This window comes from Carcharhinus amblyrhynchos, chromosome 12, assembly GCF_965287045.1.
Source record: "Carcharhinus amblyrhynchos chromosome 12, sCarAmb.v2.hapA, whole genome shotgun sequence".
NCBI classification, from domain to species: Eukaryota; Metazoa; Chordata; class Chondrichthyes; order Carcharhiniformes; family Carcharhinidae; genus Carcharhinus; species Carcharhinus amblyrhynchos.
Genome location: NC_137335.1, coordinates 78,682,027 through 78,698,659, shown reverse-complemented (window position 1 = coordinate 78,698,659; position 16,633 = coordinate 78,682,027). Strand labels below are relative to the sequence as shown.

Genomic DNA, 16,633 nt, shown 5'->3' with positions numbered 1-16,633 from the left:
TGGTAAACCTGGTAATATTTTCAATACAGAGTTAAGCAATTGTAACTTCTACTGAGTGACAATTAATAATTTAACACTGTGCCTTGTCAACTTTATTTTGCAGCTTTAATTAATAGTTAGGACCAATATTCTTAGACAGAGTCAGTAGCTAAGGGAACAATTAGAGAATCACCCAGAACAGGTTAATTTGGGTATAACTAAAGGATCACCCAGACTCGAAATGTTGGCTCTGTTCTCTCTCCACAGATGCTGTCAGACCTGCTGCAATTTTCCAGCATTTTCTGTTTTTGATTCAGACTCCAGCATCTACTTTCCTTTTATCTTAATTTGGTTGTAGCTTGTTAGAAAATAACCTTTCGATTTGATTCACAATGCCGATTATGAAGAATATCCACATTTTGGGCGGCACGATAGCACAGTGGTTAGTACTGCTGCTTCACAGCTCCAGGTCCTGGGTTTGATTCCCGGCTCGGGAATCTCTTCGTGTCTGTGTGGGTTTCCTCCGGGTACTCCGGTTTCCTCCCACAGTCCAAAGATGTGCGGGTTAGGTTGATTGGCCATGCTAAGAAATTGCCCCTTAGTGTCCAGGGATGCGTAGGTTAGAGCGATTAGTGGGTATAATATGTAGGGATATGAGGGTAAGGCCTGGGTGGGATTGTGTTCGGTGCAGACTCGATGGGCCGAAGGGCCTCTTTCTGCACTGTAGGGTTCTATGATTTTAAAGAGCATGGTAGCACAGTGTCACAGTGTTAGCATTGCTGCCTCAGCGCCAGGGACCCAGTACAATTCCCGGCTTGGGTCACTGTTTGTGTGGAGCTTGTGCGTTCTCCCTGTGTCTGTGTGGGTTTCCTCCGGGTGCTCTGGTTTCCTCCCACACTCCAAAAGACGTGCTGGTTAGGTGCATTACCTGTAATAAATTCTCCCTCAGTGTACCCCAACTGGCGCCGGAGTGTGGCAACTAGGGGATTTTCATAGTAACTTCATTGCAGTGTTAATGTAAGCCTACTTGTGATACTAATAAGTAAGTTTAAAAATAACCTTTCAATGTAGATTACGAAGTATATCCACATTTTAAACGTAAGGAATGAGAGTGTTGTAAATTGACCACTATTGTGCATGGATTCTTAGTTGTGGCTGATAATTTGATTTATTATTGTCACATGTATTAACATAACAATGAAGAGTATTGTTTCTTGCACCCTATATAGAGCATACTGTTCATAGAGAAGGAAACGAGAGCATGCATAATGTGGTGTTACAGTCATAGCTAGGATGTAGAGAAAGATCAATTTAATGCAAAATAGGTCCATTCAAAATTCTGATGGCAGCAGGGAAGAAGCTGTCCTTGAGCTGGTTGGTGTGTGACCTCAGACTTTTGTAACTTTCTCCCAACGGAAAAAGTGGAAGAGAGAATGTCCAGGGTACATGGGGTCCTTAATTAAGCTGGCTGCTTTGCCGAGGCAGCGGTAAGAGTAGACAGACTCAATGGACAGGAGGCTGGTTTGTGTGATGGATTGGGGCTACATTCACAACCTTTTGTACTTTCTCGCGCTCTTGGGCAGAGCAGAAGCCGTACCAAGCTGTTACACAACCAGAAAGAATGCTTTCTATGGTGCACCTGTAGAAGTTGGTGAGAGTTATAGCTGACAAGCTGAAGTTCCTTTGTCTTCTGAGAAAATAGAGGCGTTGGTGGACTTTCTTAACTATAATGTGGCATGGGGGGACTAGGACAGGTTGTTGGTGATCTGAACGCCTAAAAACTTGAAGCTCTCGACCATTTCTACTTTGTCCCCGTTGATGTATACGGGGGCATGTTTTCCTTTGTGCTTCCTAAGTCGACGACAATCTCCTTCATTTTGTTGACACTGAGGTAGAGATAATTGTCACAATACCAGTTCAACAGATTCCCTATCTCATTCCTGTACTCTTCTTGTCAATGTTTGCAATCCAATCCACCACAGTGGTGTCGTCAGTAAACCTGAAAATCGAAGTGGAGGAGAATATGGCCATACCATCATAGGTGTATAAGGAGTATTGTGAGCAGTATGTGTGAAGAAACATAAAAAGATGTTTATGAATGTTGAAGAGTAGCAATAGTCCCTAAGCTCTGCAGCCTCCTATTCTGCCACACCCTGGGCATGGCCCGCTGCTCTGCATTCTCTTTGTCTGACACTGACACGCCCGGGTGAAATGGAGCCAGCTGGAGCGCGCGCTCTGGAGACCAACGGCACCAGCTTTCCGCGCGAGTCACGATCCAGGGGCGGTGCTGGGTGACAGCTGACAGGCCCCAGCTGACCAATGAGCAGCGGTGGAGGGGGCGGGCTCGCGCTGAATGATTGACATCTGAGGGGCGTGAGCTGACCAATGAGCGGCGGTCGAAGGGCGGGTTCCCCTTGGATGAGTGACAGCTGAGGGGTCCGGACGAAGAGCAGTTGGAGGTGAGGGTGGCGCTTCGAGCTGACCAATGGGTGGCGGTCGAGGGCGGCTGCCGTTGATTGAGTGATAGTTGAATCGGCCAACGAGAGAGAGGGAATGGGTAGGGCGGGGATTGAGTTGACCAATTGAGTGAAGGTGATAGGGCGGGGCTAGCGTTGAGTGGCTGACTAGTTGAGAGGGCGTGTTCATCTGGCTGTCTGATTGACGGCAGAGGGGCAGGGCTCTTGTTGGCCAATGAGTGAGGGCGGCTCACGCTGTCCTGGCCCAGTCCCACCACCGCCCCCCTCTTCTCCCTCCGGGCAGCTCCCTCTTGTTCGCATCCATGGCGGCGGTAGTCATGATGAGTGGCGAGATGGGTGAGGCGATGGTGGGCGCCGCTGCCGCTGCCGCCGGGCTGGAGCAGAAGAAGTTCGAGTACTTCTCCTCCATCAGCCCCATGGCCCGGCGGATTATGCTGGAGCGGCAGAAAATCCGCGAGAAGTATGGGCCTCGCTGGGAGCGGCTGGAGCCCAGAGAGCAGGAGGAGATCATCGACAACTGGATGGTGGACCCCCAGATCCGCAACCGGTACAACCTTCACCGCAGCCAGCGAGAGGAGACCGTCTGTTACCCCAGACTGCAGCTCCAGACCGGCCAGAAGGTCGTACACTTCGGCGAGGAGGTGAGAGAGGCTAGCCCAGAGAGGGGTGTGCTTTCTAACCAGGGTTTAGTGCCATGTCCTGTTACAAAGGTAGTGAGGCCAGGACTGAGACCGACAAAGCCCTTCAAACCTTTGCAGTGCAAAATAAAGTCACGTTTTTAATAATACAAAAAGAATGTCCTTGCAGTTTGCCCACTGAAGGGTTAATCTGCCTTTAATTATCTTCCCCAGTCCGCAGTATGTCAGGAATGTGCTCTGGATCTGTTACGATTAAACCTCTGTGGTTTTCTCCTGTTTTCCTTCCTTGCCTCCCTTAAAGTGTTTCTTGAAGACAAAAGCTTTTTTTGTTTAGCCAAGAGGTGTAGAGAGGATTACCGACAGGAGTTTGCCGCTTACGATTTCATCCTTATTGTAATTGTGTAAATTTTATAACTTTTTTTTACCAGAGTTGAAATGAAACAAAAACAAATTCTTGGAAATACTCGGCAGACCTGGCAGCCAGCATCTCATAGGATAGAATCATAAAACCCCTACAGTGTCATTGAGCCTATGGAGCTTGCACTGACAACAATCCTACTGAGGCCGTACCCTGGGAATCCCTCCAGCCTACACAACCCAGGACGCTAATGGGCAATTTAGCATAGCCAATGCATCTACCCCGCACACCTTTGGACTGTGGGGGAAAATGGGAACACTGGGAGGAAACCCATGCAGACTTGGGGAGAATGTGCAAACTTAGACAGTGACCCAAGCTGTGAATTGAACCTGGGTCCTTGGCACTGAGACAGCAATGCTAACTACTGTGCCATTGTGCTGTCCTGTGGAAGGGGCAATAAATAGTTAACATTTCAGCTGAATGTATTGTTGAGGATGAAAAGTTTGGTTCCAATTTTCAGACCACATTTAAGTGTTTCCTAAATCTCTTATGTATGTAAAGGCTGGTGGAGGTTTGGAATTTTTACAAATTACAGTTGATACTAGACAAATTGTAAATTTACAGTGTGAGATTGATAGATTTTTGCTAACTGAAGGTGGTAAAGGATATGGTGGGGGGTGAAATCAGCTAACTGGGACATCGCTCAACCATGATTTTGTTGAATAACAACAGGTCACGGGGGCTCAGTGGCCTACTTCTGTTTCTATATTATGTTGATTACCAGCATCTGTGGAATTTGCTATTGCATTAAAATATCTTGGCTTGTCTATTTTTCAAGTACCAGCATTTCTTGATTCAGCAAATTGAGTTTATGCCTCACTGCAAAGATTTTCAGGACATAAGGTAGGCTGGATACAAAGGATGACAGAGAATGATAAACAGTGACTGCAAGGCACCAGGGAACAATAGATTGGATCATGTGCAATTTGAGTAATAATCTCTTGAGATGTGCACCGGGCCAGAAAGGTAGAGAAAGATTGTAATTGTTTGCATACGACTGGAAAGATGTGGAGAAGGGACTGTTTCACATTTCTTGAATGCTGGGACCACTTTTCAGGCCACACACTCAGCATTCATCTTTGTCAGAGAGACAATACTATTTGTGCAGGGGTAAACAGAGCAGTAAAACGTTAGAACTCATTGGTCAGGTGAAAGGGGAAAATCCATGCTGTCAAAAAAATTGATAGAAAAAGATCAGCCAGACATGAGCAAGGTGAGGAGAGACGCCCCAAATAAGCGTTCTGTGCGCAAATACAGCATGAACAACAAATCAGATCCAAAGCATACATTCAACTTAGAGTGTGATGTAACTTCAGTATGATTGCATGAAATGTTAAATTTTGAATTTCCAGAAAGGGTGGGAAAAGGAGGACGAGTAGGAAGTATTTGCAGGGCAGGGGAGTGGGACGAGATGGTTTCTTGCAAGAGCCAACACAGACAGACTGGATGGAATGGCCTCCTGTACTGTAGCCATTCCATGATTGTGTTGATAAAGACAATCACTGCATTAAAGAGGAACTTTCAGTGAGATCTGGCAGTGGATATGCCAGGAACAGAGTTTAGGAAATGCAAATGATGTAAAACTTTAGTATAAATTGCTTCTGACCTCTTAAAAAAAAATGTTTCCGGGTGCTGTGATGCTGGCCACTTGCTCACTATTCCTTAATGGAAGCTGGTGTTTGAAAATTATCTCCCAGTAAAGAGCAATTAAGTTTAATTACAGATGGCTAGTCACATAACTCACTGGTGTTGAAGCAAGGTTGCATTGAGTAACAGGAGCACCAACTGGCTCCAGTATCTATTGAATGGGATTCACTCACTGTTACCTGATCCACTTTGCTGGTCTTTGTACTAAAGTAAACTCTCAGTAATTTACTAATGTTTATGGATGTTGGTGTTGGGCACAAGTGACTCATCACCAGGTTCACTAAGTAGATTAGGTCTGTACTTGTTGGAGTTTTGAAGGATGATTGGGGCATCTTGTAGAGATGTATAAGATAATAAGATCAAGGAAGCAGAAGAATGTGGGTATTTTGGGAGATTTGTATTTTCACAGATTGGCTTGAATACTTGGGCTGTTCTGTTTCTCCCAATGATTTTAGAATGTAGTCAAGGTAGTTTTCCAAAAAAGTATTTGTTAAACTCAATAGTGCAGGCTATACGGTATTTAATGATGAACAATTTAATCTTACAACAAAAGAGCATCTTGCAATTCTTTCTGTAAATTGATCAAATTTGATATCAAGCATGAGAAAGAAAGAATCTCAAACCAAGGTTTTAAGTAGGCAAACTTGGAACAGATGAAAAATGATTTAGCCCAGTAAACTGGGGTGTAATGTTAATTGGCAACCTACAAACCGTCAGAAGTATTCAAAGAAATGTCTAAGTCTGTGCGTCATATCCCTAAAGCCTGTGTATGTAAGCAATAATAGTCAAGAGTCAGTAAGTTTCAGGTTAAAAGGCTAGCATAATGCAGGGGTAAGCAGTCTTCCACATGGATCTGTACTGCATACAGTTTTTCAGATGTGTGGATGAATGATTAAAGAAGTGTATATCCAAATTTGCAGATGACACTAAATTAGGAAGGACAATAAATTATGTGGATGGAAGCAGGAAGTTATAAATGAACGTGAGATTAATTGAATGAGACTATAACAGGTGGAGTTCAGTGGGAGAAATGAGATCATCCATTTAGGCAAGATCAAAAACATTCTTAATGGCAAGAATCTCTGTGCTCTGGAGAAGTGGGTAATCAAGTACAGTGATCAGTAAAGAGTAGTGCTGAGGTACATAAGTAATTAAAAAGCTTAATTAAACGTGGGGCGGCGCGGTAGCAGTGGTTAGCACTGCTGCTTCACAGCACCAGGATCCTGGGTTCAATTCTCGGCTCGGGTCAATGTCTGTGTGGTTTGCACATGCTCCTCGTGTCTGCATGGGTTTCCTCCCACAGTCCAAAGATGTGCGCGTTAGGTTGATTGGCCATGCTAAGAAATTGCCCCTTAGTGTCCAGGGATGCATAGGTTAGAGGGATTAGTGGATATAATATGTAGGGATATGGGGGTAGGACCTGGGTGGGATTGTGTTCGGTGCAGTGTCAAAGGGCCTCTTTCTGCACTGTAGGGTTCTATGATCTATAATCTGACAGATTAAATCATAAGTCACAGGTTTATTCTCTGATACACACAACACAATTATTTTTCTTTAGATATGTTTTGCTTTATTTTGGTTTTGTGTGGTATTGATAGTTATTTGGACATATTTCAAGCATAATTAATCTTTTTATTGGAGACAATATTCATCTGCAATTATGTAGAACTTTAATTGTTTTATGTACATTGTAAATCTGCAATTGTTTATGGGTGCTTTGTTTGCCATAATAACTATCAAAATGATTAGAAAACAGTTGTCAAAAGATTAAGTTGAATGTCATATATTAGTGAATGACTGAGCTGTTAAATAATGTTGAATTAGAGCTTTGGAATTGCTTATTACTAATTGTCACTTTGTGGCTTGTAGAATCTGTCTCAGCTCCCAGTTTCTGCTGAACTATTGTCCAAATAAACAACTGTCTCACCTTTTCCTTGAGGTGCAAAAGTATCTCATTGGCAGAGGAATAAGGTGATAAATATTTACTAAAAATTGATTTGCAGTTTGAAGGTTTTATGAGCCCTGTACATGGGCAAAAATACGCAGCAGTAAACTATCACCTGATAAGCGGCATGGTGGCACAGTGGTTAGTACTGCTGCCTCACAGCGCCAGGGACCTGGGTTCGATTCCGGCCTTGGGTCACTGTCTGTTTGGAGTTTGCACATTCTCCCTGTGTCTGCGAGGGTTTCCTCTGGGTGTTCCAGTTTCCTTCCACAGTCTGAAAGATGTACAGGTTAGGTGTATTAGCCATGCTAAATTGCCCCTCAGTATCAGGGGAATTAGCAGTGTAAATATGAGATTAAGGGAATAGGGCTTGGTGGGACTGTTGTTGGTGCATACTCGATGGGCCAAATGGCTTCCTTCTCCACTGTAGGGATTCTAAGAGATATAAAATGATCAAACAAAAAGTACAGAGTCCTTCCCAGTTTCTTTTAGTACATTCTTACGAATGGTTTTAGGTGGTAAATTAAGTGGGAATGATTTCTCATGGAGCCTTACTAGACCTTGTTTGCCATGTAGAAGAGCAGTGAAGTAGGATTAAGTTGAGGCATCTTTCCCATTGTTCAGTCACTTTTGTTCATTAAAGGCCAAGAATTTAAACCATTTTTAACATAGAGATGCCAAGGTTTGAATTAAAGTTACTGGTCTCTCTTTCTGATATCTAACAACAACTGAAAATGCAACTCCAATTCAATTCAGATGGAGTTTTGTGTATAAACTATCCCTTTGCCCCTCAAAGATCTTGTGTGAAATCAAAGGCTTGTCGGCTTCTAACCCAGTCACCCATTGCAATGTTACAAGGCAAACAAAACTTGGTTTTGAAATATAAAATAAAACAGTAGCTGAGGTTGAGTAAACTTAAAACGAAGAGTGAAAAAGAAAGGAAAAGGCAAAATAAGAAGAAAAAAATGAGCAGCAAAAGTCTTTGTGCTTACTTCAGACATTATTTGAAGTTGGCCAATGCTCAGTAACCAGTAGCCTTTCCTGAGTCAGGAGGTTAGGGATTTAAGCCCCAACCCAAAGATTGAGCATATAATCTAGACATTGCCATATCGAGGGATTGGTGATGAGTGGTAAATTGATGTCCTGTCTGTGTTCTTAAGTGGATTGAAAATATTTGGGAATCAATTCACCTGGTGTCCTGGCCAATATTATTGTCAATTATCTGATTATCTAATTGTGTTTAGTGTAAATTCACTGTGTAAATTGGTTGCTGCAAATCCCACTTCACAACAGTGGCTTCAGAAATACTGAATTAGTTGTAAAGTACTTTGTGACATCCCAAATCTGTGAAAGACACTATATGCATGTCTAATTATCTTTGTATTTTTCACCAAGCAACAAACTCATTTAGTTAGCTTTGTTTTACCATTTTAGGATATTACATGGCAAGATGAACACTCAGCTCCATTCTCTTGGGAAACTAAGGTAAACCATACTGAATCTTTCTTTGAAATAGTAACAATTGATTGCTTGCTTTATATACAAAACAAAATCCTATGCTAAAAGACATTGGCAAGAATTTTCTGGCTGTTCCCACCTCGCCATTGCTGCAAGCAAGGATGGAAAATTTGGCACTCAGCCAATACTCTGTCCGCAAAAGCGGGACCACTTAACTTTTATTTTTGCTGTTTTTAGTAGAGGAAATTCTAGAATCTGGTCGCAAAAGGTGCTATATAAATGGAAGTTTTTTTCCTCTTTGGAAAAACTTTTGTATGAAGTTGGAATAAATGGGGCCAACATTTTCCAGTGCTACATTCAGTTGCAGCATGGCTAATGTGATGCTGCTTCACTTTTATTTGCACACATGCACTTTCCAGCAGGGGCAATCAGGAGTGGCAATCCTGGCAGACTTTACTGACCCTTCCAGCAGATGTTGGTGGCATTCTTGTTGCCATTCAACTTAAGAATGGTTAACTAGCTGCAGATCAGGGATCTAACTGAGTCATTCCTATGTTAGTATCTGATTGCATTAGCGTATTTGCCAGTGATTCATTAGTGGAGGCCTACGTAATCATTTATATAGATTTCCCAACAGTCCAGCAGTGCCTGTATCACATCTGGTATTGTTTGTACCAGTAGTCACATCCATCCCCACATATTTCAAACCATGTCAGCTGCCTTTAATGGACACACCTCAATATAGATACAAACTTAAATTGCTCATAATTACTAAGGAAGCAGTGAAAGAGAAAACCTACTGAGGAAGAAAATAAAGATTGTTCAATCTGGTAAAAATCCCTCATTGTGAACCCCTGTGGTAAATTACATTAACCTGCCATGCAGAGGTAGCTCATATTCTGTAACTCTAAATTTCATTTATTTTGACGACATTATAGAGTCCATTAGGGTTGCAGTCACACTTTGGTTTCAGGTGTCTGTGATTATTTGAAAGAAGCTCACATCAGTTTGCCAGTTTTAGTGGTCACAATCTCTAATCTTTTCCATGCAGCCACTACAGAAAAATCTTTAAAATCAGAAGTTTCTTGTATTTTTTTTTCTAACTAAAAAGTTCCTCTTGTTGCACTTGTCTTTTTCCTTTTTACAAGTTCAAATCATTTTAAAATTACAGAGTCAGATGGAATTCAATTTTGCCTCTACGGCTGCTTCTGAACAAGGGGTTTCAACACAAAGTGAACAACGCCAGCCAGTCAAGACAGGCCAAGGAAATCATCAACTTAAAACACCCCAGGGAGGACAGCCAATCAAACCATTGCAAAATGGAAAGACACCAAGCATCGATGGTCTTGCTCAAGTCAGAAAGGAAGAGTCATCGTCCTTCTGGAAACTGAGTACTGAAAGATCCAGGCTGGAGGGTGAACAGTCTGATTACCAGTGTGTAACCCCAAGTCAGATCAAGTCAATGGAGAAAGGAGAAAAACCACTTCCATCCTACATGAGACAAGACTCACTGTCAAAGGAGAAAGAAGAAAATAAATCAGAGAAACCTAGGGTGAAGAAGCAGGAGCGAATCATCAACACCAATGTCTCATCTGTGTTTATTGATTTGGACAGGCCCCGAACAAGCCAACCTTCAGTCAGTGTACATGATGACGTTTTCACTCGTGGCCATACTGAGAAATCTCCAGATAAAAAGACTGTTTCAAAGGAATCCGAAGATGAAGAGCGAGATGACTCCTGTGCATCTGATGCACCGTTTTTCTCACAGGTAAAATTTAATGTAACTTTATCTGTGCATTTGTGGAAAATGTCAGAATCAGTGGTAATATTGTCATTTTAAGTAACTGAAAATTATGCAATATTACAATGTAAGCCCCAATTCAAATACTGATAAAATAAATGTAGCGATGGGGGCTCTGTCTTGATTCATGTCGTCTTCCTGATTTAGAAGTTACAGGGACACAAATGACAGTGATGTAGAAAATTTATGGCCATAAAAGGATAGAAATATTACAGATACTTGAATCTATGCAGATAGGAAGACATTTCTTGCACATTAGTGGCATATTTCCTAAACTTCCTTTTAAACAGTGCATTAATTTAAAATCCTAAAATTTAACAGTGTATCTCTTTGACTTTCTACATTAAATCCCTTCTCAAAATCTTCAGTCCTCTTATCTGCTAGCCCCCTTCACCTTTTTAAAACCCTTTGGGAAGCCTGTTGTTTTGGCCAAACATTTCATCTCTTTGAAGCAATGAAAACAAAAAGGAGATTGAAGCTTTGAATTAACTTGAGACCTGAGACAAGAGCAGACTAGATACATTTCTTTCAGATGCAGCAAGCAATTAAGGTCAAGAGCATGTTTTCCTTTATTGCAAGGGGATTGGAGTACAAGAATAAAGAAGTCTTGCTGTAATTGTATAGCGTTTTGGTGAGACCACATTTGACATACTCTGCAGTTTTGGTCTCCACATTTAAGAAAGTAATACTTGCATTAGAGATGATACAGCAAAAGCTCACTAAATTGGTTTCTGGGATAAGGTTAGAGTCTGAGGTTTACAGCATGGAAACAGGCCCTTTGGCCCAACTTGTCCATGATGCCTTTTTTAAACCCCTAAGCTAATCCCAATTGCCTGCATTTGGCCCGTATCCCTCTATACCCATCGTACCCATGTAACTATCTAAATGCTTTTTAAAAGACAAAATTGTACCTGCCTCTATACTACCTCTGGCAACTTATTCCAGACATTCACCACCCTCTGTGAAAAAATTGCCCATCTAGACACTTGTCTCTCCCCTCTCATCTTAAACCAATGTCTTCTAGTTTGAGACTCCCTGACCTTTAGGAAAAGACATTGACTATCCAGCTGATCTGTGCACCTCGTTAATTTATAGACCTCTAAGATCACACCTCAGCCTCCTACGCTCCAGAGGAAAAAGTCCCAGTCTGTCCAGCCTCTCCTCATTCAATCCATCAAGTCCTGATAAATCTAATAAATCTTTTCTGCATTCTCTCTAGTTTATTAATATTCATTCTATAATAGAATATAATAGAATTCTGTGACCAGAACTGCACACAGTATTCCAAGTGTGGCCTTACCAATGTCTTGTACAACTTCAAGATGTCCCAACTCCTGTATTCAATGTTCTGACTGATGAAACCAAGCATGCTGAATGCTGCCTTCACCATTTTGTCCACTTGTGACTCCACTTTCAAGGAGCTATGAACATGTACCCCTCAATCTTTGTTCTGTAACTCTTCCCAATGCCTGACCATTAACTGAGTAAGATCTGTCCTAGTTCAGTCTACCAAAATGCATCACCTTGCATTTGTCTACATTAAACTCTATCTGCCATTTGTCAGCCCACTGGCCCAATTGATCAAAATCCCATTGCAATCGGAAATAACTTTCTTCACTGTCCACTATGCCATCAATCTTGGTGTCATCTGCAAACTTACTAACCATGCCTCCTATATTCTCATCCAAATCATCAATATAAATGGTAAATAATAGTGGATCCAGCACTGATCCCTGACGCACACCGTCACAGGTCTCCAGTTTGAAAAACAATTCTCTACCATCATCCTCTGGTTTCTGTCATGAAGCCAATTTTATATCCATTTAGACACCTCGCTCTGGATCCCATGAGATTTAACCTTATGCAATAACCTACCATGTGTTGCCTTGCTGAAGTCCATGTAGGCAACATCAACTGCACTACCCTCATCTACCTTTTTGCTTACCCCTTCAAAAAACTCAATCAAATTTGAGAGACATGATTTTCCACTCACAAAGCTATGCTGACTGTCCCTAATCAGTACTTGCATCTCTAAATGCCTGTAGGTCCTGTCTCAAATACCTTCCAACAATTTACCACCACAGATGTGAGGCTGACTGGCCTGTAGTTCCCAGGCTTTTCCCTCCAGCTCTTTTTAAACAAAGGCACAACATTTGCCACTTTCCAATCTTCAGGCACCTCACCTGTGACTATTGATTTAAATATCTCAGCTAGGGGACCTGCAATTTCCTCCCTAGCCTCCCACAATGTCCTGGGATACACTCATCCGGTCAGGATCTATCTACCTTGATCCACTTTAAGACTTCCAGCACCACCACCTCTAATATGTACACTCTGCAAGACATAGACACATTTTACTCAGTCTCTTATCATAGGACAACCTATGTTCTCTGGAGTTTAGAAGAATGAGGGGTGAGCTCATTGAAACCTACATAATTCTGAAGAGGTTTGATGGTGGACACGTTGTTTCTGCTGGTGGAGGAATCTAAAACCTGAGATAGTCTTGGCGTAAGGGCCTGGGATGAAGAGAAATTACTTCACTCAGATGGTTGTGAATCTTTGGAATTCTGTACCCCAGAGGGATATCTCCATTGTTGAATATATTTAAGACTGGTATAGACAGATTTTTGGTGTTTTGGGGAATTAAGGGATATGGGGAGTGGGTGGGAAAATTGAGTTAATGCTCAAGATCAGCCATGATCATATTGAATGGTGGATCAAACTCAGCAGCAGTAGCAAAGTAAATGGTCTGTTATGTTTTTGTTTCCAAGTCTAACTCCAGAAATGCTTTGGATATGGTTCTGTCCCAATATAGGGTTACAACTTGGGAAACATTTACTATCTCTTATTGTATTGTTTTGTGGAATGTTTCAATCTATAATACTTCTGCTTTTTAATGCCCTTCCTGTATGCCTGGAATCCTCTGTCGGACAATACTTATACCCTTTCTGCAACCCAGGAACGAAACTTTCAATTACTGATAAGTATAAATTGATGAGTGCACTGGAGTAAACTGCACCATCTGATAAATAATGCAACTTAGAATATTGTGATCAAATTTTAAGCTAATTGGCTAGAAATTTTAAAGTCATGAGTTCATTTAGTTGTCCAAAAATAATGGTTATGAATGCTCTTTGTGATTATCATCCTTCCCACACATACACAATGTCAGCATTGTTACAAATTTAATTTTTTTCTTTCCCTCTACAGATTAATACAAGTAGTTCTATTCTAAAGACGGGATTTGATTTCCTGGACAATTGGTAATTCCTCCAAGTCCTCAAAATCCAAAGACTCACCTTTTTGACCAATGATTATGAAAGTAACACTTTATTGAAAGTTCTGGAGCAAAGGTGGATCAAAGTGAAAATTTTGCTCAACTGAATCCTCAGCAGTCATCCTTCCAGTTAACCAATTAAGATACTTGATTGTTGCACTTAGCTGTATGTATATTTGAATTTGCTTTCTCTACATGGAAAACAAATCCTTTGAAAAAAATCACAATTCACTGGGTATGCATTGGATTGAGATAATTTACCCTTAAAGTACTAAGTGGTGAGATTCAAATGTAAAATTCAAGCCAGGATTCCTGCTTTTGTCATTATTCCCTGGACATGTAGCAGGGATAGGACTGTTTTTGATCAATATTTTAAGGATGGTAACTTTGAACAGCAGAAGGAAAGAGAAAAAAGTGTATGGTGCCAAGACTTTCCAGTGTTCAATAAGCAAATCCAGAAGCTAATACAAGCATAAACCAGAGCAAGTTTCTAGCAATAAAATTGCTACCTTCTCAGTTGATGGATCAAGTTGCTTTAGAACAGTTTTTATACTTATGATTCATGCATGCACACCTCTAATATCTAATTATCAGTTATCTGAGAGAATTCCAAAGCAAGAAACAAAACCGCTGGTGCTGAGAAGTGAGTTAGGGGCAAGGTTCCTGTACAAATGAATGACTGTCCTGAAGATCAAGTGATCAGAACTACATTTCTATATCCGATTTGCTGTGAAACAAAGTGGATTAGCTCCAACATTACGTCTCATTCAGTGAAAATAATATGGAGAGACTGTTCTCCAGTCCAGTGTTGGTGAAAATCACTTCATAAGCCCATTGCTTAAAACACCCCATGGATTACAGGAAGTAACATTCCAACATTTTACATTTTGAAAGGATAAACACATTCCTTTTGTATAGGTCCTTTGTGTAGGAAGAAAACATTGGGAACATTTTTAAATGAATAATGCCACATGCATTTTTAAAAATCTATGCTAAAGCAATAAAATCCTTTTAAAATTGCTTGTATTTTCTCAATTGTATCTGCTAGAATTATAAAACATTTAAATCATATAGCAGATTTAAACAAACAGCTAGCCACTTATTTTAATAAATACTATGTGTATGACAACTAATAACCTCAATTATAACTAGTTGTTTAGATAATTTAATGTTGAGGCTGTTGTATAAGTCTAATCATACTGAAGTCGAGAGCTTACTTATTACAGTTATGTTGTAAAAGCTGTAGATTAGATGTTTGCCATGTTGTTATGCCTTGTGTCAGAGGTTTGTCTTCCATAGGACTTTTCTATAATATTGCCTATTCACTTGAGCTGTGCCAACCTATACAGAAGTAACTAGTAGCTGACTTATGTTTTTAACTGAATTGCATTATATATGTTGCAGATAAAATTTTGAAGTAATACCTAACAATTATCTTGTGATTTATTCTAATGAACTGCATTCATTTTCAACTTCACACTTGTCTCACTATTGCCAGTATGAACCTGCAGTACTCCACCTGGTGCAACAAGCAAGTCTTGCTCTTTTGCCATTAAAGTTAGTTGGGGATAGTTTGTGGGGTATATCTTTCCTCACAAAACAGCTGCACTACTTAAAATCTCAGCTTACATATGTGAAAAGTGCCACTGCATTAGTGAAAGATTGAGAAAAGAAAACTAGACATAGTTACTCACTTCAATGAAAATGTTTCTAGTTTTGACAAATTTTAGAGATTACATAGTCCATTAATTAAGCAAGACACTGCAGCAATTCCACATTAAATTAGACTCAATGCTACTATGGGTGAGATTTTCCAGCCTGGCTTATTCCAAAACTAAAATCCTACCTGAGGTCAATGAACCCTGCCACAGTCTGCCCCAAGCTCTGATTCCCAAGGTGGGCAGAATGGTAAAATTCACCCCTGTATACTAGACCTGAGTATTTCCAGTGTTTTCTGTTTCAACTGACTCGTTCATCAAAGTGTGGCACCATTCAATTGAGTATTGAATTAAATCCTTATCTGATGTATAATAAAGAGAAAGTCACTAAGTACAACATAAAATGCAGTAAGACCTAAGCATTTACCCAAAACATGACATCTGATCATTCGCAAAGACTAGCTTTGCAGAACTCAAAGGAAAAGCAGACTTGATCCAAATTAGCCAGTGCTAATCCTGGCCCCCTTTTCCTCATTTTGGTGAGGATGACATGGAATGCAGTGTTAGTACATCACATTCTTACCAACCAGCAACATAGCCTTTTCCATTTCACACTAGGTGTAATCAAGACAGAAGTTGGCACAGCAGTCTTCCTGAAACCTTGAAGTGATACCCAACATAACTGATTTATTCTAATGAACTGCCTTCACTTTCAATTGCACACATACCCTATCCAGTATTGCCAGTATGAGCCTACTCTCCCCCACCTGGTGTAACAAGCAAGTTCTGCTCTTTTGCCACCTTTATGGCATGGAGCAAGGCTAATGCCTTTCAAAGGCTGGGAGATCCATACTTAGTTTCATGCCAGAGTGTCAGCACCATCCATGAAAGGTACCATATTATATATGCAAACTTTTCACCACCTTATTTCTTTGGCAACTTTGCAAATTGAGAGGCTTAATTTGGAGTTCTATCAAAGCTGTCTCAAAAGACATGAAGCAAATGCCATCCCTTTGACAATTCATTATGGGGGTTCAAATTTCTCCCATCATTTGTCCATCTATAGTTCAGTGGAATGCTTTAATGTCTAATACATTATCTCCAGAACATCAGGAATTCAACATGGCACTCTACTTTTCATGACACCAAGCTGATAGACATGACATTGCTTTCAATCAGAAACCTCAGCTTTCTTAACATTGTTCTCATAAATAAGAACAAGTATTGCACTTTGGAAGGACAAATCAGATTAGAACGTACAGGCTAAATGGTAGGACTGAAGAGTGCAGTTGAACAGAGGGATCTGGGAATACAGGTACAGAATTCCCTAAAAGT

At 40.8% G+C, this 16,633-nt stretch overlaps 1 protein-coding gene across 1 annotated transcript; it reads left to right on the top strand.

The window, feature by feature from the left end:
* The first annotated feature begins 2,696 nt into the window (after nt 1-2,696).
* c12h1orf198 (chromosome 12 C1orf198 homolog) lies at nt 2,697-15,063 on the top strand. The gene is made up of 4 exons (XM_080199851.1): nt 2,697-3,097; nt 8,539-8,589; nt 9,734-10,330; nt 13,574-15,063. Exons 1-4 carry the CDS (start codon nt 2,759-2,761, stop codon nt 13,628-13,630), a joined length of 1,044 nt encoding a protein of 347 aa, XP_080055977.1. The 5' UTR covers nt 2,697-2,758; the 3' UTR covers nt 13,631-15,063.
* Nucleotides 15,064-16,633: the final 1,570 nt, after the last annotated feature.